At 40.7% G+C, this 23,915-nt stretch overlaps 1 protein-coding gene across 10 annotated transcripts in view; it reads left to right on the top strand.

Annotated features, from left to right (window-relative positions):
* The first annotated feature begins 491 nt into the window (after positions 1 to 491).
* Positions 492 to 23,915, top strand: part of TLE1 (TLE family member 1, transcriptional corepressor) — an 88,144-nt gene continuing 64,720 nt past the window's right edge. For 4 of the 10 annotated variants that reach the window (XM_054178063.1, XM_054178058.1, XM_054178057.1 and 1 more), the window contains exons 1-5: positions 492 to 605; positions 1,160 to 1,260; positions 2,879 to 2,942; positions 3,036 to 3,080; positions 23,417 to 23,479. In XM_054178063.1, coding sequence (XP_054034038.1) covers positions 582 to 605; positions 1,160 to 1,260; positions 2,879 to 2,942; positions 3,036 to 3,080; positions 23,417 to 23,479 — 297 coding nt within the window. In that variant the 5' untranslated portion in view covers positions 492 to 581. Of the gene's footprint in view, positions 606 to 1,159; positions 1,261 to 2,878; positions 2,943 to 3,035; positions 3,081 to 18,592; positions 18,635 to 23,416; positions 23,480 to 23,915 lie in introns of those variants that run through there. The other 6 variants (XM_054178060.1, XM_054178059.1, XM_054178055.1 and 3 more) reach the window with 5 other exon arrangements.

Genomic DNA, 23,915 nt, shown 5'->3' with positions numbered 1-23,915 from the left:
CCCGGGAACATCGCGGCACTCCCTGAAGAGTGCCTCCCTCAGCTTGCGACGGTCTTTCCGCTGACACCGCGTCTCGCCCCGGGTGGATATTACCCTCTTGGCGAGAGGCAGAATTGGGGAGAGGATTTATCTTTATCTAGGGTTTCCGGCCTTACGATTTCATCGGCAACTTGAAAGCGCGAGAAGGATTATTCATTAGAGGGGCGGTGTGTCCGCGGCCCTCCCCGCCCCGTCCGGTACCATTCCGGTGCGACCAGGCTGTGAGAGCCGCCCCCGAGCCGAAGCACTGCCGAAGGCGCGCGGAGCGCCGTGACCGTCCCGAGCGCGGCACGTCCGCCTCCCCTGGATACCCACAGTCCTCCCCGTAACAATAGCAACAAAGGACGCCGCGGCCGAAGGATGTCTCCCCGGCGGGGACACTGAGCAGCTCCTCGCCCCGACTCTCGCCTGTGGCGGAAGGAAGGCGGAGGACGGGTATCGCCGCTCCTAACCACTCGGCGCCCCGGTTGTGAAGCCAGGAGAGGGTCGCGGGGCTCGTCGCGGGAACCGTGCTGCGAGGAAGCCCCACCGCGGCCAGAGCCATGTTTCCCCAGAGCCGGCACCCTGTAAGTATTGCCCGGGCAGCTGCTCCGTGGTAGTACGGGTTGGCCGGGGAGCGTGGCGGGGGCTGAGCGGGCGCCCTTCCAAGTTTGTTCCCTCTGGTTGGAGTGGTGCACCTTGCCTGTCTGCGCGCCCCTTCTCCTTTCCGTTTCTTGGGTAATCTATTTGCCTTGGGAATGGCGGCGAATGTTTGCTGCCGGACCGGGCAGCATCCCCTTCCCCGCCGAGCGTGGCGTCCTGGCCGTGCCCCCGCGGCGGGGGTCGGCGGGGAGGAGCCGGCACGCCCCGCTGTCGTGTAGACGCCGGCGAGAGAAGTTGCTGGGTAGGGACTGGAGCTGCTCCCGAGGCGCGGTTAGCCTCCCCCCTCGCAGATGAGGGACGGGAAGGTGGGTAACAAGTGCGTAGAGTCCAGCGGCGGTGTCGGGTGGGGTGGGCTGGGGTCTCCCTTCTTGCCTCCCTCCCTTGCTTCCCCTCACCCCTAGCCCGGCTGAGGCGAGCAGCGGGGCGGCCGCGCTGTGTCTGAACGTGCGTCTCTCTCCTGTGCCGGCCGTTGCCGCAGACCCCGCACCAGGCTGCGGGACAGCCTTTCAAATTCACCATCCCGGAGTCGCTGGACCGCATCAAGGAAGAGTTCCAGTTCCTCCAAGCGCAGTACCACAGGTGAGCGCCGGCGGGGCGCCTCGGGGCTGGGGGTCGTTGTCCCGTCTCCTGCCGGGCGCGGGGGACTGCACTGAACGGCCGCGACCGGGCGGTGGCGTGCAGTGTCGCGGCTGAGTCCCGCCGCAAGACCGGCCCTCCCCGCACCGTCAGCCTTCGGTGTCCGGGTCGTTGAGGGGCGGTAATGAGGAGCCCTGATCCCCAACAGTGGCGGGGTGTGCCCAGAAGACGGGGCGCTTACGACTGGGCTGCCCTGCGCCGATCCGTGTGGCCGGAGGGCTGTACGAGCAGCTGCGAGAGGGTGGTGCTGTCGAAGCTGCGGCGATTCGACGCTTGTGTGCAGTTTTAATTTCCCAAGGTGTTGGGGCTCCTTACGTAGAAGATTATTTTGAAAAGTATTTCGAGAGAAGAACTGCGCTAGTTCTGTGGCACAGAGCATTAACGAGGCCTGTCTCGTGCTTACGCTGTGTGTACCGTTAACGTAAGGATGAGTAAAATGCCGGCGCGCGGTGCTTAAAGAAGCATGAGCACACAAGTACTAGAGTAGTAACACAAAGTTGATGTGACTGCTGAACCTGTGGCTTGCGTTTCTGATTGCTGAGTTACCCTTTAGACGCTCTTGTATTTGTGCTTGATGCAGAGGTCCGTACAGAGATTTAGGGTATGGGTTCTTATGTACACAAGGCAATTGCCGTTAAAGGACATTGATCGTCCTTAATTTGGTACTTACATGCATTTGCAAGGTCTGGATAGGAATAAAGATTTTGCATGTTTTCCTATTAGAAATTGCTTGCTTTCGACTAGGTTTCCTTTTTCTCACCTATGATGCAGCAGTCACAGTCTTACCTAAAATGGTTAACTTGTTTAAGCCATTTATTACTTTAGAAATATAGTTTAAACTATAAGCTTTCCATAATGCAGCTGTAAGAGATAAAAACATAAAAATAAAACAAACAACAACAACAAAAAAACTTGGTTTACACAGTATCCAAGAATGTTTACTAGTGTCTAAGAACAGTTTGCCAGATAATACAGGGGATGTTGAGGTGTATCCTTTAGTGAAAGTAGTCAAACTATTAAACCATTGTTACTGATGAGATATGCAAGTGCCAAATGCAACTTTTAATTTATAAAAACAAAGATAGTAAACAAGCTTCCTTGTAAATGATAGCCATAACTTTACTTTTTTATTTTCAAGCTGTAGGCAAGGTAACATTAGCTAGGGTGTACTTATGGGTAAGAATTAGGGACCTACTCTAGTTGTAATAGTAAACTTGGGTGGAGTTACTTGGTGATAATGTCATATACAAAGAAATGTTTCTATTTTATTAATTATAAGTACTTCAAAGAAGCTCATATTATAGCTTGAAAGTTGTAGCACTTCATAGGAGCTCTTTCTCAAAGCATGAAGCCTGGCTATGTTTGGGTCTCACAGAGCACCCATGAAATATCTTGTAGATTTCGTGTTTGGCCTTTGCATTTAAAATACTAATTAAGCCTTTCTGTATTTTCATGTTAGTCTGAAGATTTTTAATTAACCTTTTCTGTCAAAATGCAAATGAAGTGTATAAATGTCAAAACAAATGACATAAGTTATATTAAAATGTGATGTATTTTGTAGCCTTAAATTGGAATGTGAGAAACTGGCAAGCGAAAAGACAGAAATGCAGAGGCACTATGTGATGGTAGGTATAACTGTTTTTTCTTTTCTTTGGCAAGTATCTCCTGGTACAAAGTAAGTCAGCATAAGAGAATAATGTATGCTTCTTTATTTGCAGTATTATGAAATGTCGTATGGATTAAACATTGAAATGCACAAGCAGGTAATGTATTTTGTTTTCTAAACTACAAATAGGCTGATATGTAACTGTGATTAAACATTTGCCTGCTTGCTGTCACATGAAGTACAGGTTAGGTTTAGTAACAAGGCTTGCTTGTTCTTGGTCCTGAGTGATGTTAGCAAACATAGGAAAGGCCTTGTGTTGATGGTTTCAGAAATAGAATTCAGTGCTTTATGTGGTTTTGTTTTATTAGTGGTAGAGCATTTGATATTTAGAACTGGTCTTACATGTGCATAGCACATGTAGTGATAATTCCTTGAGTCTGCCATTTAAAAGTATGAAAAGATTAGTGACTTGGAAAGCTCTAGTTACGAGTATGAGTTTGCAAGTTCCCATAAAATTCACACTTACTGCTCCTATAATGGTGAATAAAAAGGGTATTGAACTGGAACAAGGCACTAAGGACCTCATAAGAGAGGAAAAGCTAAATGATTGCTCAGCCCAGAGGACCCTCTATTGAGTAGTCATTGTCTGCCAAATAAAGCATTAATGCCAGGGTGTAAGTATTCTGTAGATATGCTGACATTTGCTTTTTCATCAAGATGCTGGTACAATAAGTCTTTCAGAAATCGATGGCCTTTTGAAAAAAAATTATCATTAGATGAAGTGGCACAGTTGGACACATTTCAAAGTGCAACAACACAATTCTTTCTTGATGCATATGTGCTATTTAATCTAAAACTCTTGTTTCATTAAATTAAAGAGCATGGCTGACCGGCTAGGGCACAGCAGAGAAATTGATTAGTTCAGGCTTTGGGTCTTCAGTATATTATAGACTTTGATTAAGCAAGTAAATTACAGAGTTGAATTTTCCTTTTGTAACTCTGAACTTTTTGATTATTTGTTTTGTTTTGTTTTCTGAAAATTATATTTGATAAGGTGGTATTACAACAATTCCATGATAACTTCCTGACTCTTGGTTTTTAGAGGTATGCTTACTTGGTTACAAAACGTTGGTAAACAAAAAAGAAATGTTATTCCAACCTTCCTGTTTCATTTGTATGTTTGTTTTTTTTTAATAAAAAGTAATGCTCCAAATAGGTACACAGAAAAAACTACAGCAGTGTTTAACTTGATTCCATACTGTAGCTATATTAGTCTTCTGTTCTAGAAGAATATTAGTTTTTCCAGTGAGGTGACTTCTGCAGGCTTTGTCATTTAGAGATTTCTTTCTTCAATTTTTGTTGGGGTTTGTTTGTTTTTTTTTCCCTAAAAGTTTTCATACAATGGTAGGTGCTGGAAGGGACCTCTGGAGATTATCTACTCCAACCCCCCTGCTGAAGCCTAGATGAGGTTGCAAGGGAATGCATACTGGTGGGGTTTGAAAGTCTCTAGAGGAGCCTTCACAACCTCTCTGGGCAGCCTGTTCAGTGCTGTGTCACCCTCAAAGTAAAGAATTTTCTCCTAAAGTTTGCACTTAGTGCAAAATGAATGTGTGACTTAGTAAATATACTAGGAATCAACATCATGTAAAATCAGTTAAGCCCACGAAAGTGTCAGAGCTGAGATTTATGCTTTGACCTTACCATCGGTGTATTGCAAAAGCTTAGTGTTGTTTGTATGGCAACTATAATTTCATGCCCATTAAGCAGTGATACTTCACCAGATTTTTAAATTTATAACTGCATTATATCTGTGCTGATTCTAGCCAGAGAGCCATATTTGCTCTCTGTATGCTGTTAAGAACAAGCTTTTGAAGACAAATAAATTTCTTTGAATAGTAGTCTCTTATACTATGCTTTTTAAGTTAGTCTAATTTCTGATGAAAGTAGCACATCCAGGTAAAGACACTTGATGTAGATGCCTTCAATGAGGATGTGCAGTGGTATTATAGTTCATTATGCATATGGTCTTAGGTTACAGGAAATGTACCAATGATGTTCATCTGAATTTTCACTGCTAACGCTAAGTTCAGAGGAGGCTTTTGGCAGATAGTAACCATAATTCTTATTAAAACTGGTGATGTCTAGCCCCAGGGGTGTAGCCACGCTAAAATTGATGCTTTTTGATGGCTGATCACCATCATGGCCTAAGTGCTCGTTATGTTGTAGAGAAGGCCTTTAGAGCTCTCATTACCTTTGACAGGAATTCTCTCTAGGGGGCAACTGGGCATGAGCTAGACTCCTGACAGGCTGAAATTATTCCTGCTTTATGGCTTATAACCAAATGCTAGCAAGGCATCATCAGGGGACAGGAAAAATTGTCATTTCTGACAATGTCTTTGTTACTGAAGAATGTGGTCATGGGGAAACTTTCCACTGAACAAGCTGTAATGTTTTTAACTACCTCCTATGTGGATGTTGCACTTACTCACTGTGAAGCTCTTCAGACTGAGTGCTTGGTCTGCTGATTGGAAAAAAAAAATGTACTGCAACAGTGTTCCTTTTTGCGGTGTGATGTGTTAAGGTGGAATCATTTCAATAAAAGAAAGTGATTGCATTTTGCCTGCACATGAAAGATTTTAATTCTTACAGTTGCATGAACAGTTCCCTCTTCATTTAATTTGATAATCTACTATAATTTGATTAAAACAGAGTTAGTCAGGACTTGAACATTGTTATAAACAAACTTAATTGAGGTGAAGTTTCCATATGTGAACAGCTGTAGTGCAGAGCTTTCCACTTAAATATGTTGCATACAAGTCCAGAAATAACTATGGTAAAGCTTCCTTCATACCTTTACAACTTGACCTTTGGCACTTTGTAGTGTTTAATTGCATAACTGTGTGCTTAAATCAAGTTGCTGCTGTTTTCCAGCCTGCTGTCTGAACAGTGGTCAGGGAATAATCTCTTTTGGCATATTTGTGGCTCTTTTTTCTATTGTTTCTGTATATTTTTTTTTTTTGTGTTTTTAAAAAAGATTTTCAGTGGTTAATTCTAAGGAGGATGTTTTGTGTGGATTCTTACACTGTTTTCAGAGAAATTATTTTAAAGTGAGAAGTTCCTAGAATTTGCATAGCTAAAATGGGAGCAAGTGCCTCAGGATTTGTTTAGGGTGCATACATTTCATTCAGATACTGTTTCATATTTCTCAAAATAGAGTAAGAATATTTTGTGTAGTCTTATGTTTCTCCTGTGTATTACACTGTCCAAGTCACATTTTCCCCACTGTGACATCTGCAGATGCATCAACTACTACTGCTAAGATGTAGAATTGGTTGGGTGTTAAAAATCCCTCTGTACTTAAAGGGTTGCTGCCCTCGGCTTTTAGGGCAGCACCTCATTATTTCCACCAGCTCTGTCTGTCGTCTTGTGTTGTAAGTCAGAAGGTAAGGCTTCCTGTGTGTTTAATGCCTAGATTGTTTAGATGCAGGATTAGCTTATTTTCAGTGGCAGGCAGCGAATGAAAGGAAAACTCAACACTGCTGAACAAGTTGTAACAGACTGTATGAACTACTACAGTGTGTGGGTTTCTTTTTTCTTTGGGTGTGTTACCGTGATCTCTGACTTGCCTGGAGGCAGACCTGTCATTCACTAACTTGGGTCTTACAGAATCAGAGAGATTGGAGGGGAACTCCAGAGATGGAGTCCAAACTCCCTGCCAAAAGCAGGATCGCCTAGGGTGGTCCACCCAGGAATGCATCCAGGCAGGTTTTTGAAATGTCTCCAGAGAGGGAGACTTCACAACTTCTGTGGGCAGCCTGTTCCAATGCTCTGTCACCCTCACTATAAAGAAGGTTTCTCATGTTGAGCTGAAACCTTCTGTGTTCAAGTTTGTATCCATTGTTCCCTGTCTTACTGCACACCACCAAAAAGAGATTGGCCCCCACCTCTCAGATATTTATAGACAGTGATGAGCTCTCCTCTCATAGAATCATAGAATCATTGAATCATCAAGGTTGGAAAAGACCTCAGAGATGAAGTCCAACTTATTAACTAACACACCATGGCTTCAAGTGCCACATCCAGTCCCCTTTTGAACACCTCCAGGGATGGTGACTCCACCACCTCCCTGGGCAGCACATTCCACTGGCCAATTACGCTTTCTGTGAAGAACTTTCTCCTCACCTTGAGCCTAAACTTCCCTTGGTGCAGCTTGAGACTGTGTCTTCTTGTTCTGTCACTGGTTGCCTGGGAGAAGAGATCAACCCCCACCTGTCTACAACCTCCTTTCAGGTAGTTGTAGAGAGCAATAAGGTCTCCTCTGAGCCTTCTCCAGGCTAAACAACCCCAAATCCCTCAGCCTCTCCTCATAGGGCTTGTGCTCAAGAACTCTTACCAGCATCGTTGCCCTTCTCTGGAGACAGTACTCAAGGTACCAGTGCTGAGTACAGGGGCACAATAACTTCCCTGCTTCTGCTGGCCACGCTATTTCTGATGCAGGCCAGGTTGCCATTGGCCTTCTTGGCCACTTGGGCATACTGCTGGGTCATGTTCAGCCGGCTGTCAACCACTACCCCTAGGTCCCTCTCAATCTTCTCAAGATTAAACAGCCCCAGATCCGTCAGTCTCTCTTCATAGAGGAGATGCTCAAATCCCCTGATTATCCTCGTGGCTCTCTGTTGTACTCTCTCCAGCAAATCCTTGTTTCTTTTGAATTTTGGAGCCCAAAACTGCACACAGTATTCCAGGTGTGGTCTCACCAGGGCAAAGTAGAGGGGGAGAAGAACCTCCCTAGACCTGCTGGGCACATTTTTAGTGGTACTCTCCAGGGTACCATTGGCCCTTTTGGCCACGGGGCACTTTGCTGTCCCATGCAGAACTTGGTGTCCACTAGGACTCCAATGTCTTTCTCCATGGAGCTGCTTTCCAGCAGGGCAACCCTTAACCTGCAGGGGTGCCGGCTGTTATTCCAGCCCAGGTGCAGGAACCCCGCACATGTCCTTATTGATCTTCATGAGGTTTGCCTTCACCCAGCTCTCCAGCCTGTCCAGATCTTGTGGAATGGCAGCATATCCTAAAGGGGTGTTGGCCACCCCATCCAGTTTCCTATCACCAGCAAACTTGCTGAGGGTACAATCAATCTCCTCATCCAGGTTGTTAACAAGAAAACTGTATGAACTCCCAAACTGTGTTATGTTAATGGCTTGTGCAAGAGTTAGGTATCTTTTTTTACCTTGGAATGCTTTGTGGAATAATTTCTAATACTCTGACAAAGGACAGAATTTTCTGCTGATACGTCATTAGAATGTTAGTTTTCAGGAGTGGGTTAAATATGAAGGAATTAAGTAGTTTGGGTAGCTCTTTGTAGCACTTGAATAGGATGTCTGTGCTGTTGAAAGAGATTTAAAGATATTCTTTTTTTTTTTTTTCCCCCTGCTTTTCCTACTTACATTTTAATTACTGGAATGCAAACTTAATCAATGCTTAAGGATTTGTGGTGTGCAGCAAGTGTTACAACAACATTTTGCAGTTGGCATTGCCACATAAAACATGCAAACCCTGCTTTTATTTTAAAAATAATGTTGCATTTCATACATACATGATACGTTTGACTCAAAATTGTACTTACTTGACAAATACTTGATTTCTAAATTAGTACTGTCATATCACTGGTGCAGCTGTTTCAACCACAACTAGTGTGTCCAATTTAAACAGTCATTAGATTTCAGCTTTCTTGACTTTAAGAAGACCTCATTGAAGCTTGAGGCCAGCATTGTTGTGAAGGAGTTATCTGACACTCTTGGACCACTATGTGAAATATGTCTCCATGCAGCTTTTAGATAGCTGTATTTTTAGATACTATCTATTATGTCATATCCATATACAACTTAATCTGGAAGTTTATCACAGTGTAAGCACTTACCATATGTTAAATATTGCCTGATAAACTCATGTTTTAGACATCATCTACTGGATTTCAGGTTTTCCACAGAACTGTAGAGGGAGTGAGGAAATGCGTTCCTACCAGCTGCATTATTGAATTTAACCTTCCATTGCTGGAACTTAGGCAGACAAATCTCTGATTTACCTTATGGATTGGTTAAAGTGAGCAAAAAAAGTGTTTTGCTATTTCTTGAGGTGGGAAGAAGGAAAGATGCTTTGTGAATGTGCAGTATGCTATCACAACGGGTCTCAGGGACAGAGCTTAATACTACTCCTTGTTGTGCTGGTTGTTAGATCAAACCTAGCTGAGTATTGGATTTGCCTTTCCTCCCACCTTGCTGTAGCAAAGGGGTAAAATTGCATTGTCTTCTGTGCAAAATGGAAGATAGGATCTTATATATTTGATAGCAGGCTGGCATATAATAGCCTTTAAGAACAAATTTAGGTTAACTGGTACTTATCAGATGACTCCACAATAATGTTATTTAGAAAATTACAACAGCTTTGAGTAGAACTAATGAGTTTATCTTTCCACTTGAGGTAAGATTTAGGGATATCTAATGGCAATTATGTCAGACATTACTATTTTAGTCTTTTGCATTACACTTAGACTGTAAGTGTAGCTCAGCAATAGTGGTTGTTCACATAGTTTTTTTAGAAGGGTGAAAAACAACAGCTGACAGGGAAAATTCCCAATTTCAGAATGTAATTGTCAAAACACCTAGTTTAACAATCAGTCCTTATGGCTGCTCATAGGCAATGGCTCTTGTAGTATTTGAAAGCTGGTCTCTTGTTCAGCCTGAACTTTCAGCCTGTGCTTTTGCAAGTGTGAGGTTTCCATCTGAAGTATTTTGTACAAGTAATCTTGTGTGACATCTCTGGGCAACACTTTCCAGTATTTCACCTGTCTTCATTGTGATTAATTTTTTTCCTTCAATTAAAACGTTGCCTTTCTGCACTTGTCATTGCCTGCCTTTTGTTCTTTTGCTGTGCCCCTCGAAGAGTGGGGCTTAGTTCTCTGTAATCACTTCTGTCAGCAGTGGGATCTCCTGTCCCATTTCTCCTCCTCTTCATCCTGCTACATCTCACTGATTCTCTGATTATCTTACTGGCATCACTTAGTGACTTGCTGCAGTCTGGCAGTACCTTCTTTTTTGCCTAATAAGGGGAACAGAAAGGAGAACAATTTGTTTTAATCAGCCAGCTGATTACAGTAATGCTGTTATCCCACTATGAGAGGTAGCCTTTCTCAGCACAAGGGTGTAGGTCTGATGCCTATTCAACTTGTCCCCCAGGACACCTGTACCGTCCTGCAGAACTGCTTTCTAACCCTGGTTGTGGTGGGCTGGGGAGGAGGTTGTCCCAGGTGCAGGACAAAAACTACCCTGTGTTTGCTTTGAGCCTGATTTCCACTGTATTCATGTGATAACCCATAATTATCAAAACAGATGAGTGGTTAATTCCTATCTGCTTTTTCAATGCACTCAATTTTCTGTTGTAACCCATTTGTGTTGATTCATTGGAACTACAGGCCAGTTAGCCTGACCTCAGTGCCAGGGAAAGTGATGGATCAGATTATCCTGGCGGCAATAACTGCGCACCTGAAGGACGGCCAAGGGCTCAGGTCCAGCCAACATGGATTTAGGAAGGGCAGGTCCTGCCTCTCCAGCCTGATCTCCTTCTATGATCAGGTGACCCGCCTGGTAGACATGGGGAGGCCTGTGGATGTGGTCTACCTGGACTTCAGCAAGGCCTTTGACACCATCCCCCACAGCAAACTGCTGTCTAAGCTGTCAGCTCGTGGCTTGGACAGCAACACTCTGTGCTGGGTTAGGACCTGGCTGGAGGGCCCAGCCCAGAGAGTGGTGGTGAATGGTGCCACATCCAGCTGGCAGCCAGTCACCAGTAGCATCCCCCAGTGATCAGTGCTGGGTCCTGTCCTCTTTAACATCTTTGTTGATGATCTGGATGAGGGGGTTGAGTCAGTCATCAGCAAGTTTGCAGATGACACCAAGTTAGGAGCAGATGTTGGTCAGTTAGAGGGTAGAAAGTCTCTGCACAGGGACCTCGACTGACTGGACAGATGGGCAGAGTCCAACGGGATGGCATTTAACAAGACCAAGTGCCGGGTGCTGCACTTTGGCCACGGCAACCCCATGCAGAGCTACAGGCTGGGGTCAGAGTGGCTGGAGAGCTGCCATACAGAGAGGGACCTGGGGGTGCTGATTGACACCCGTCTAAACATGAGCCAGCAGTGTGCCCAGGTGGCCAAGAGGGCCAATGGCATCCTGGCCTGTAATAGGAAGAGGGTGGCCAGCAGAAGCAAGGATGTCATTGTGCCTCTGTATTCTGCATTGGTTAGGCCACACCTTGAGTGCTGTGTCCAGTTCTGGGCCCCTCAGTTTTGGAAGGACATCGAGACACTTGATCGTGTCCAGAGAAGGGCAACAAGGCTGGTGAGAGGCCTTGAGCACAAGCCCTGTGAGGAGAGGCTGAGGGAGTTGGGATTGTTTAGCCTGGAGAAGAGAAGGCTCAGGGGTGACCTCATTGCCCACTACAACTACCTGGAAGTTGGTTGTAGCCAGGAAGGGGTTGGTCTCTTCTCCCAGGCAACTAGCACCAGAACAAGAGGACACAGTCTCAAGCTGCTCCAGGGGAGGTTTAGACTCAAAGTGAGGAGAAAGTTCTTCACTGAGCGAGTTGTTCGTCATTGGAATGGGCTGCCCAGGGAGGTGGTGGAGTCACTGTCCCTGGAGGTGTTCAAGAGGAGACTGGACGTGGCACTTGGTGCCATGGTCTAGTCATGAGGTCTGTTGAGACAGGTTGGACTCGATGATCCTCGAGGTCTCTTCCAACCTTAGTTATACTGTGATACTGTTGTTAGACAGTCTGAGCCTACGTAATGTGTGGCTTTTTTTGGTCATCTACTTTTCTTTTTCCTTAACCTTGATTGTTATAACTTGACTTGTGAAATGAGTGGTCTAGAAGTACATGCAGTTTCTTGGGTGCAGATGAATCAGAGATTTGTATTATTACATCTGTTTTCTGGATATTTCCCCCTTCTGCCTTCTCTGTGATTCTTCCTCCAATCAATAGGATTGGCTGAGTTGCTCTCACCTTTTCTTCATGTTCTTTGTCTGTATGAGTTAACATAGGTGATCAAGTTATGCATTAAAGTTCTTTGAGGGGTGTTGGTTAAACTTGGTTAAATCAGAGCTGCTTATCTGGAAATACTTTGTACTTCTTAGGTGATCTGAAGACCTAGCCAGCCTTTCTAGCTATGTGATAGCAAACCAGAAGTTAATTTGCCTTTTCATGTAGTGTTTTCTTGTTTGTGCTTTTTTGTTGTTGTTGTTCTCTCCCTTATCAGCATGGATGTTCCTTTCTGCCCCCCCTATTCAGTCTTTTAAAAATTTTTCTTGAAGCTTTTTGATGTTTCTGTAAACAGTTAGAGCAACTTAGTTGTAAGGTGACCAGTCAGTGTATTGACAAAACCAGACAGAATACAAAACTGCACTATGAAGCAAGCTGTTGGGATTTGCAGTAAATACATTACAGAACACAAGGAAATTGCCGATTCTGCTTGTTTAGCAGTTTGCAAGGGCAATAGTAGTATGGATTTTTGAATTAGAAGGGAAGGACTGTTCATTCTCTGTACTGGAACATGTAGTTGATCGCTCAGGATAAAATTGATTTAGAGTGCGAAAAGCTGCCCCCTCACTATGTGCCATTTTAAAGGCTTCTATGGATTAGCAAGCAAAACCAGAAAGATAGCTCTCAGTTTTGGATGGGTAAGAATGGGTATACTTGTTCAGCTTCATCTGAATTTGGTATTAAGTCGCTGAGGAAATCTGCTTTTGTTAGGTCAAGAAGATGAAAGGATGTCTGAAACGTTTTTATCTGCCTGTTTATGAAATTTCTAAGTCTTCTAAAGCTCACGTAATTGCTGTGCTCTCTGCTTGGTGGCATGACGATTCCAACTATTTTAATTGTAGAAGTTTGAGTTAAATCCCAGAGGTGGGGAGAGAATGAAAACATAATGATTTCTTGGGAAAAATAACTAATAGAAAAACATTTTTTGTCGTGTTGCCAGAACAATTCCCATTTACGACAATTTTTAAGTAGTAGTTCTTTGTGTATACAGAGTTTGGGTGTAATCACTCTGGGTTTTTGCAACTGGTTACAAGGTTTGCAGCCTTTACAGACAACTAACTTTCTGTGACCTGGAATGGTGGACATAAATTGCCAGCTAAGAAAATACAAAATCAAACAAGACCCATGAAAAACTCATAGTTTATTTCTTTAAATCAAAACAGGAACTGTAGAATGGCAGCACTGCAAGGCACCTAGTGCCTCCCATTTTCGTAGCAGGACTCCCTATTTCCAGTATCATTGCTGATAGGACGCTTGTTCTATCTGTTAGCAAGGTCTCAACAGTGGTGGTGACTGGCAAGCTCTCAACTTTAGTCTTTCCTGTTGAAGCTTCAACTAATGTTTTTCACCTTGGATATGGTTCTGTTTTCTAGAACCATTTTGCATGCTTCTGCACTCTAGTGTTAATTCTCCTAGCTGAAGTACAGTGCCCAAAGCGAGTGCATCACTCCAGAGGAGAAAATGCCCGTGCTGAACAGCATAGTGTGTTTACTTAGTGTATGGCTTACTGTGGTGGCAGCCATTTTTTGCAACAGCATGCTATTGACTTGTGTTCAACTTCTGATCCACTGTGACTGAGAGATTCCTTCCTGGCCCATTATTTCCTTTTCCTTTATGTTCCTCTGTAGGCATGCTACGTTTCTTTATCCCTTTTTATCCCTGTCGGTTTTCAGTTGCAGTCCATTTTTCTATTAACTGCAAACTGAGTTCTGAAGGTATTCTCCAGTATATTCTTTCTCAGTTTGAAGCTCTCTACAAATTAAGGATTAGAACAAATGAAGACATCTTTATGCATGTTAGTGGGATATACTTAAAAACACTGGATCCATTGTGTATGAGGAACTTACTAATTTGCAGAAGAGAAGGATGTATTCATACATGGTTTAATTGTCAAACAGTTTTATACTTGCTCCTGTGAAGTTTTAGCTGTGCTAATACTGCTATAAGTGTCAAATTCCTACTGAAGATGTTAACATCCTGCCTCTCTTAGCTTTACTTGTCTGGACAGTGAATAATTTAGGTGATGTTTACTGCTGTAAAATACTTAAGAGCTGTGATTTATATTTCTGTTTTACCTAAATGGATAAGAAGCTTTTTAATGTTCCAAACTTCAGGAGTAGTAATTAAGCTGGAGTCTTTGTTCCTTCATAGGCTGTTTTGCATCTGTTGGGTGCTGTCCTTTTATAGTTTCCTATCCACTTGACATTTGCATGGTGTCCACTAGCTGATCAGTCTTCACTTAATGGGCTCCCTTTATTTCATGAGGCCTAGTAATTTTCAAGATGTTGTACTTGGTTTGCTTTGATCTGTTGTTTTTCTGATTAAGCTACAGTGTTGACTTCAATGTAACTAGGTGGTTGTTAATGATTCTTGTATAGTTAAAACAAATGGAAAAAAGTATAGACTTTCTGGCTTTCTCAGTGTGCTGTGACCATATCATGGGAACTCTGAGGAAACTGAACTTTTTTGTTGATGTCTCTAAATATTCCAACTTGTAGAGCCATAGCTTTAATTTAACTGTTGCTTACTAGTGGCACAGTTAAAAAAATACATGCTTGTGCTGTGCATATTCGTACTACCTCACCTGACCTAGTTTCTAATTCCTGTATGTTTTGCTGTTTGTATGGAGTCAATTAAAAATTGAAGATTTAGTTTGTTGGCACAATTCCTTCCCTTTGTCCCGTCTTCCATTCTGAGGTGTATTAACATGTCCTTAATATTGTTTCATAAGGGAAATGGCAGGTTTTCATAGTGCTGTTCTATCTCCCTCCAGTAACAGATCCCATAAAATTGATCTTACCAGTTGGCATTTGCTTTCTTGAAGTCTTACTTGCTTTTTCAGTCTTCTTTGTCCCAATGATAAGCTTTGCAGTGATTATTAATATCAATCAAATTAGTTTCTATTTCAACAGTTTCAATCATTTCTTCTCTATTAGAATGTAATCTAGGTAATAGTGTTACTAGTTTTTCTATTCTATGAGCAAGAGAATACATATTATTAAAAAAAACCCCCAAAACAAAACAAAAAAACAAACCACAACTAAAGGGTGGTGGTGGTGGTGGGAGTTACTGACATATTCCCAGAGCATTTGCTGAAAGATTTCTAAACCATTTTCCCATGTAATAAAAATATCCATTATTTTCAGCTTTCTTTCATAATCTTGTGTGGTGGAGAATTCTGCTAGTTGCTGACAAACATTGTTAGTCCTCTTAATGTGTTATTCACTGAGTCACCTGATGGCACTTGAAGCTTTAAGTTGTTTTTCTAACTTCACAGTGTTTTGAAACTGATCTGTGACTATACTGGGTACTGTAAGATGGTAAACTTATTTAGGATGCTAAAGTGCAGATGACTTGTTAAGTTTTATTTGGCAATTATTTCTAAACTACTAAAAAATGCATTATATGATACTCACCCCAATATTCCAGCCCTGAAAGTGTCTCCTTTTTTTTTGTCAGACAGCCTGCTTACTGTTCAAGTCCAGTTCAGATTCTACAGCTACTATAGTTTTACTTGAATGTTGATTAAGACTGAATGCTGACTGAGAGTTTTGTTACTGATTGCGTACTGTAAATGTGTGTGCTGGGCTTGAGGAATTTTATGCTCTAATTTTTAGAAGTTGCATGGTTCTAGGCACTTCTCCAGCTATAAAAGAGATCTTACTTTCTACTGCTGTCTGAATAAAATGACTGAGTGTGGCAAGGGCAGGGACACATGCAGAAATTTGGATGTGGCTTCTGGAAGTGAGAAAAAGATAGGAAGCAGCATTAAAATGTCCTATACCAAATGAAAAGTCAACAAGGCTGTCTTCTAATAGAGGTGTAGCAGTTAAAGATATATAACTTTTAAATCTCTTTTGTTTTTATCTTTTTTTTTCTTTTCTTGTTCTTGTGTTGTGTATATTGCTCACTTATAATGCCCTTAAGGGTAATACTGCAAAGCATACTGGATGATTGTGCTTATTCTAGAGTACTGTGAGAGCATGTGAGGGTGCAGTCCTGTGGAAGAGGGGAATTTATCCTATAGCTAACTGCTTTCTCTCCAAAACCTCTGCTCCCAGCTTGGTTCTTCTGATACTCTGGGCTGTTACATGATGGATATCTCCTGTGAAGCCCGTTTAACTTGATGTGGTATGTTAGGATGGTATTTTGCTGCTTATTTCAGCAATGTTTTCTGCTTGACTACTTGGTTAAGATGATTGGATGAAAGTCTGCCACTGGAACCAAAAGTGGTAAGACCTTGTCAGATTTGGAGTCAGCCTCTGACTTGCTCAGCATCACATGGAATCTAAAGAAGTGGAAGAAATGGTGTGTGCTGGAAAACAACTTGAAAGTAAAATAAAGCTGTGCTCCTGCTTCAGAGCTTTAATTACTTTGCTGTGTATTGAAGGTTAGCTTAGACACGGAAACTAAGCTGTGAAACTAAAATTTGGATAAGCATACCTGTTGTAGTAGTGAGTGCTTAAGCAAGATGGGCTAAAGTTGAATTAAAGGAAAAATGTGGTATCTGTCCTGTTTAGCCAAGTTTAACAAGAGTATTGACATGGGATTTGTGAAAGGAACACCATACCATTGTGTGACAACAGCTTTTTTGTAGCCCATTGGCTTTGATACAGCAGGATTTACAGCTGCAAATGGTATGGGCAGTTCTGTGCAGTGGTTTGAGAGCTACACAGCAGCCTTTCTCTATGATTTTAGAAAACACTGAAATTAGACATCTGAAATATACCCAGTCACTTCACTTTACAGCTGAATGAAGTCCAAACCTGTACTAGGTGTCTGGCAAGTGTAGTGGTTGACTTGTGCATCCTGTGTAGTTTAAATTAACATGACCTCTCTGTAATTTAAACTGACATCTAAGAGAATTCAGATAAATATAGTTGAGGTATTGAATTTAAAAAAAAAAAAAAGCACAACCAAAACCAACAAAAAACCCCCAACCAAACAACCCTCCAAAAAACCCAACTAAACAATAAACACATTGGAAGCTATCTGGCATTCTGTGGCTTTATAATTTTGAGGCTTTATTCTATCAACATTTCTGTTACTTCTTCCACCCCACTTGCAGTATAGTGGTGTGTTGTTTGTGGGGGTGTTTTGTTGGTGTTTTTTTTTCATTGCTAAGGATTTTTCATGCCAGTCTTCTGGGTTTTTAATGTCATCTTGAAGTGGCTGAACTTGAAATTAAAATGAGTAGTACAAATGTGAGGCAGAGAGAAAGCTGTGTTTGTTAATAAGACATGTTAAACTGACAATTTGCACTCAAAATACAGATTTTGTTACAGTCGCTGAAATGAATGCTACCCATTGCCGCTTGTCAGATTGAATTTCAAGCAGCTGTTGAGAATAAACCTCCCATCCCCTCCTATTGGTAAGAATATTAGTAATTACAGTGTTTATAATTTAAAATAGTTTGAAGGGCAACTTCCAGTGTGTGTTTGCAGCATGGCTAATACAGCAGTAAAAGGGACATAAATGTGGCTACTTGTGAGTCTGTTACTCAGGAGGCCTGTAAAATTGATTGGCTACTGCAGTTCTAGCAGAATCATTTGATTTGAAAGCAATAGAAAGATAAGATATCCAATTACCCAAATGATTTGCAGGGTTAGCCAATGTTGTCATGGAGACGTGAGTCAGAACACATTAAAGTTTAATCTATAAAATAATCTTAAAGCATGTTTGGGAACAAGACAATTTGGCAGTGGTACTTACCTGAATTGAATCTTTGGTTGACACGCTGTTGGCATTGATACACTCTGGGGCAGGGGGGGGCACGCTAAACTTTCAAATGGTATATTGCCTTTATGTTTTTCTTTTGTAGCCATTGCTGAAGCAGACTGTAGTGTATTAGTTTTAAATAAAAGAGCATTAATAGTATACTTGTATATCAGTGCTCAGTGTAGATTCAATAACTCATGAACAACAAAGTTCGTAGAATGCTAGCTATAATCATTTGAGGCTTTTGAATATTTAAGTTTTGAGATTTAATTAAACTTCCAACAGCCTCTCACCCCATGAATTATTAGCAGCAGATTTTTTTTGAAGTGCTTTAATCTTTCTGTAGCAAAGCATGCAGAGAGCTAAGCTCATTAAAATGTTTCATTTTCGCAATTGCTCTGCAAATGTGTGTTTTTGTTATTTTGGATCTCAACCACAAAAAACTTAAAGCTACATCACTTGAGTGTACTGCTTGTTTAAATTATTGTGCTGCAAAAGTTAAAATATTAATGGGTACTAAACTTTAAGCTCAGGACTGAAATGCACCCACACAGTTTCTTACCTAAGGAGTTCTGAAATGTACTATTTAACATTTCTGCCTTGCAACAGGAATTTTGAAAGTTGTCATGTGTATCCCATAAAAGCCCATAAATAGGGCTTTTATCCATATGTGTGATAGAGATGAAAATTGGTCTGAGGTCAAGCCATTTGCAGCATTCTCATAGCCTTCGATTTTCTTCTAATCCCTACCACAGATAAATGACTGAATAATGGCCAAAAGTGCAACATTGACCTTTACTCTCTAGAGGATTACTGTTACATGCTGTAAATGACAGGAAGTCTGTTTTGTTCTTCCAGAAGGAATTCAGTGCTGTACTTGGCTTTCTACATGTTGAAAGTGTAAGTGGAAGCAGAGTACTTAAGAATTACTTTCTAAATTTTGTTTTCTGCATGTCATTTCAGAGTATTCTCTCTGTGCATTAAAGATTAGTTCTCTCATTCTTTTGCTTTAAAGGAATGGATTAGGACAAGCTTTTTTAGGTATCATCAGAACTTTCAATTTTCTTGCTTTACTTTTAATCATGTTCCTAAGATGTGTTCTTTCCAGTCTAACGAGAAATGTGATTCTCAAAATTGAAATAACTATGAGTAAATACAAGTGTCATAAATGATAATACATACATCTGGTGATAAGTGTTTTCAAATACTCCTCTACCATTGTGATATATGAAATGTGGTTTTTGGGAAAGAACAGTAAGCTTCTGATGTACAACAGACATCTTTAATATGTCTGTAAAACTTTGAGGAGCCTCAGCCCTTAAAGGAATTGTCACAATACAATCACTTGTTAATAACATGTAAGATTTAATTTTATTTAGATTGCTATGAATGGTATAGATAAGGGCAGTACAAGAACATGTATGGCAGACACTGACTGGAACAAATCTAAAATTATTACTGTTGAAATCTCTGAAGCTGAAAGGCCATTAGTTCTCCTCAGAGGAAGGTTGCATTCTTCACTTAGATGTGAGAGTGGTGTCTCCTGTAAGTTGAGGTTTCCAGCATTAGTGATGAAAACCATGAGTGTTAGGTGTGTCAGTTTGTATACTTAGTTCTTTTCATTCCAATGCAAAAAATCTCTAGTTAAGTAATCGTGCTGATTTTAAGCATGTCTTGCATGGTGCTTTGGAAAGTATTGGTTGTCAAAATGGAAAATGAGATGCAGTATACTACTGTAGAGGAAAACACTTGAATACATTTTTGTAAAAATGTAGAAGAAAAAAAAATTGCAGTTATTTATGCAAGCTTTAACTGCTTTAGTAAAATTACTGTTATAAATGAATGTTATATTTAGTGACTAGTCCAGCTGTCCTCTTTGTCGTTATGTTAAGAGTTCACTTCAGTGAGAGACAAATGTAAGTACAAACACACGGGTTTTTCATGATTAGGTCAAAACATTTCAGTCCTCAATTAAATGGAACAGAAGCGAAAAATTACATGAGTGAAGGGAGAAAAACTCGGTTGGCTCAACTTAAGTTTACAAAATGCAGCTGAATTCCTTCATGTTAATTTTTAATGATGCTTGAGAAAGGGGGATAGCACTTCATTCAGGGGTTTGACAAGCTTGTCATTTGCCAATAAATCAAAAGGCAATCATTGCAACAGCAAGAAACAGTTAATGATGTAGTTTTGTTCTTTGATAGGCCCTACACTCAAGTCCTCTATTAAAAACGAATGTGTTCAAGAGGCTGTGCATTAAGAACACAATTAAGTGCACTTCAGATGCTTTACTAAGAGCTGCCATAGAGCTAGGAGGGCTTCTACAGTCTGCTTTTCCAAGGAGCCAAAGAATGTAGGCAATTAGTCACATTTGTCTTATGCTTGAGCAGCTTTCTGCAGAATTTTCTTGTTTACTCATTCTCTTGATTGCCCTATGTGTCTCAAGTCAGCAGCTAGATAATAGCTGCTGTATTGGAAGGACTCTAGAAGTAACTGATAACTAGTTTTCTTTTAAGATTTTCAGATCCATGAGCATATACAGATTAATGCTGTCTAGTCCTCATTAATGAAGCTCTCCTAGACTTCTTCAAAAAGTTTGCTTTTCAAGAATTAATATATATACACAGATGCACGTGTGCATATAAATGTACACAATGATATTTCACCCTGAAAGGTGAACATACATTGTCTTAACAGCTAGATTTATAATTAAAGTAATGAAAGTTCTTTCAGTTTTGAAAACAATCTCTTGCAATTCCTGATGGGCAAGATTAGGTGAATTGTGCATTAAAATCTAATTTTCACAACCTGCTGGAAAACAAAAATACTCTTCATTGTGAATAAGAGTGGATGAAGTATCATAATGGATAAACAATTTGAAGCACTTAATTGTGTGTGGAGAAATAGTGCTAGTATGCAAACTGCCTTTCAAATGTAAGCAGACATCTATTATGAAGTGTGGAATACTCTTTTCAGTTCCCTTTCACTGTAATTGTCTCTTAAGTCAGGTATGATATTATTGAGTCAATTTGAAAGTAAGATTGACTAGGAAAGGGGGAACTTGATTGTGTCTTCCCCCACTTTCTTGGTAAAGTAGTAAAGATAATAAAAATTAGTCTGCTTTGGGACTGGTAATTATTGAATATTCCATTCTCATGTTTTACTGGGTGCAATCCTGTATGCTATGCTATTAAAGTGAAACTCAGATACCTGGAAGCTGCACAGAAAAACCCTTTAGTATGGAAAGTTGAATTACAGACAACTGCAAATGAGTAGATTTTTTTTTTTTTTTTTTTTTTTTAAAGAGCTTACAGCTACAATAAGGGTAGTTATTTTGGTATTAAAGGAAGACTTCTATGTGGGTCATATGAACTTTTCATTAGACCAAAAGCTTACTTTTTATTTTCCCCTCTTACCATCTTCTATGACTTGTTCAAGCTTCTGTCCTGAAAACAAAGATAATCCCATTGACCTAGGGCAGTTAAGTTCTTTGACTCCAAACATGTTAGCTAAGCCTAAACCAATCAGATTGCTATGTAACAGTCTATCCATAGTTTACATACCTTGTTTTCTGGAGAGGCATCCTAGGTATGTGGAAAAATGCCCTTTTAGTACACAGTTGTCACTCAATCTTACGTTTTTTTCTTTCCTTTTTTCTCTTTTGTTCTTGTTAGCAGACGCTGAAAATGCTGTCAGATTTTGTGATAGTTGTCTGATAAGTGTTATGTTGGTAATGTAACTATCTATGTAGTACAAGTACTAAAGGCCACACACAGAATGGTTATTTATGGTCATGGCCTAAGCAAAGTGGAAACAGACTACTGTGATATTTTATGAAATTTCTGGTGAGAACAGAGATCTTCATGTTGTAGGGTCATAAAACCTTGCTGTGAAGCCCCTGTGGTTTCATTGCCCTTATTTAGGACAACCTTTTTGTCGTAGGAAGATACCATTTCAGAATAATTTGAGACTTTTGTCTTCAAAAAACTTAGGAATAGCTGTGACAAATGCCAGACTTTGGTCAGGTGGGGACTGCAGTTTACATCAGAGAGAGAAAGGTGTCTTCCTAGTCTCTAGTGCTATGAAGTGTTTTCCTTTTATGTGTCAGAGGTGGGGAAAGATGTGTTGAAGTTTGCCAACTGTATTTTTTTTCATAGAATTCACCAGGTTGGAAAAGACCTCAGAGATCACTGAGTCCAACCTATCACCCAATGGTATCTAATCAACTAAACCATGGCACCAAGCACCTCATCCAGTCTCCTCTTAAACATCTCTGGTGATAGTGACTCCCCCACCTCCCTGGGCAGCCCATTCCAATGGCCAGTCACTGCCCAGGTCTCAAATCATTAGTCTTCTGAGACATAAAAGTGGAGGGTAACTTGTGTGCCCTCATTGCTGCTTGACTGACTATAGAAGATCATCACATCACAGTGTCTTCCTAAAAAAACAAACCAAAACCCAACCAAAACCAACCAACCCAAAAAAACCCCAAACAAACAAAAAAAGAAACAACTCAGGATGATTTGAAGGTTTAGTGAAAGGCTCAGCAGATGACTTACCAATGTTTCCATCTGACTACTTTGAAAGAGTTGCTTTACTTAGGTTTATGCATGTCATTTCATGGAAGGCCTAACAGTTCTCAGCAGGGATCTCTTGCTTCCTACCTTAAAAACTCCAGGAAATATCTATATGGATTAGTGATAAAAGATTATGGGAGCTCCTCAGAGTGTCTTGTATGTAGGCTGTGTTCACATCTGGTGCTTATTCTGTTGTTTGGTTTGTTTTTTTTTGCAGCTGAGTTAGAGTGCAGGAGGTGTTTTTCAGGAATAATCTAGTGGAAGTACTTTGAGGGTTAACTATAATGATGGACAGATGTATAGGTCTGAAAAGCTCGTTAAGTGCAGGTATGACTGAGTTATGTGAGGAAAAGATCCCTGTACCCCATTGGAAGTCCTGTATTAAGGGTGACATGCCAAAAGTGGGAAATAGGAAAGTGGGAGATACATAAAGCTGTCAAAGTGGAACTCAGAAGGCTTTGTTGTACTGTCTTGTATGCTGCTTTCAGTGAAGGATCGTTGGTTTTTCTGCTGGTTGCTAGCCTTACTGTTCTTCTGTTAATCAGTTTCACTAATGTACTGTTACTGACTTTGACATTTGTTTTCTGCATTATTTTGATTTGCTCTCAGTATGGATGTTTCTTGTTTCCATTCATCCTTGCTTCTGTTTTGGTATTTTGTACTTCTGATAGTATATTTCTGTCAGCAAAACTAATTTTACCTTCTAATATGCTGATAAAATTGATCATGAAAGAAACATTTTCCTTCCATGCCTGTCACCTTCATGTTCATAATTAAAAGGTGGATTTATTATTACTTCAAAGGGCTTTATCTCAGACATAATGGATTTCAAAAATGTTTTACTTGTTCATGAGCTGTGTGAAAGGATCAGATTTATACCTAAGTGTGTATACACCTTAAGTATTTTAAACATGGCAGATGTCCTAGAGTAGCTAACTAAGTCTCCATCCTCATCTGGGTTTATATATAAACTATTTGCAGTGGAGTGAAGATGTGAATTTGTTGTTACTTTCTTTGCATTGTGAACTTAATATAATCCTGTACACTAGTTAGTATGTCAGCAATCCTAAACCACATTTTTAATCAAAATACCTTTCTTCCATAGACAGAAATCGCCAAAAGATTGAATACAATTTGTGCACAAGTCATCCCATTTTTGTCTCAGGAAGTAAGTAAATCTGTTCAGCTGTTAAAGTGCAATTATGTTGCTTTTCTGTTTGCAAATTAGCTGGTTTTAAGATGTTAATTTTATCACAATATACAAGTGTAACAAACATCTGTTCTGGCTGAAGTGTGTAAATTTGGTCTAACAAATCTGAGTTCAAACTAGTGCCTGAGGAGAGTGGGAATCTAAAATAGTACCAGTGTAGCAAAATGCTTTCACTTCTAATCATGATGATTGCTTATCTGGTATTCAGTTGTCAAATGTGAAGCTAGTGAAATAAGCATGCTTTACATAGTTTGTATGAAATTTGAGTAGAAAAGATGAGTAGTTAGTTCAGATGCAAAATGCTGTTCAAGGTGATCAACCTGTATCTGGTATAAATGACAGATGGTAGCATATTGTGGGCACCTACTGGTAAATTTTAAAGCCATTACATTGG

This window comes from Dryobates pubescens, chromosome Z (assembly GCF_014839835.1).
Source record: "Dryobates pubescens isolate bDryPub1 chromosome Z, bDryPub1.pri, whole genome shotgun sequence".
NCBI classification, from domain to species: domain Eukaryota; kingdom Metazoa; phylum Chordata; class Aves; order Piciformes; family Picidae; genus Dryobates; species Dryobates pubescens.
Note: the sequence above shows the minus strand (reverse complement) of the source record. Positions and strands in the feature narration are given on the sequence as shown.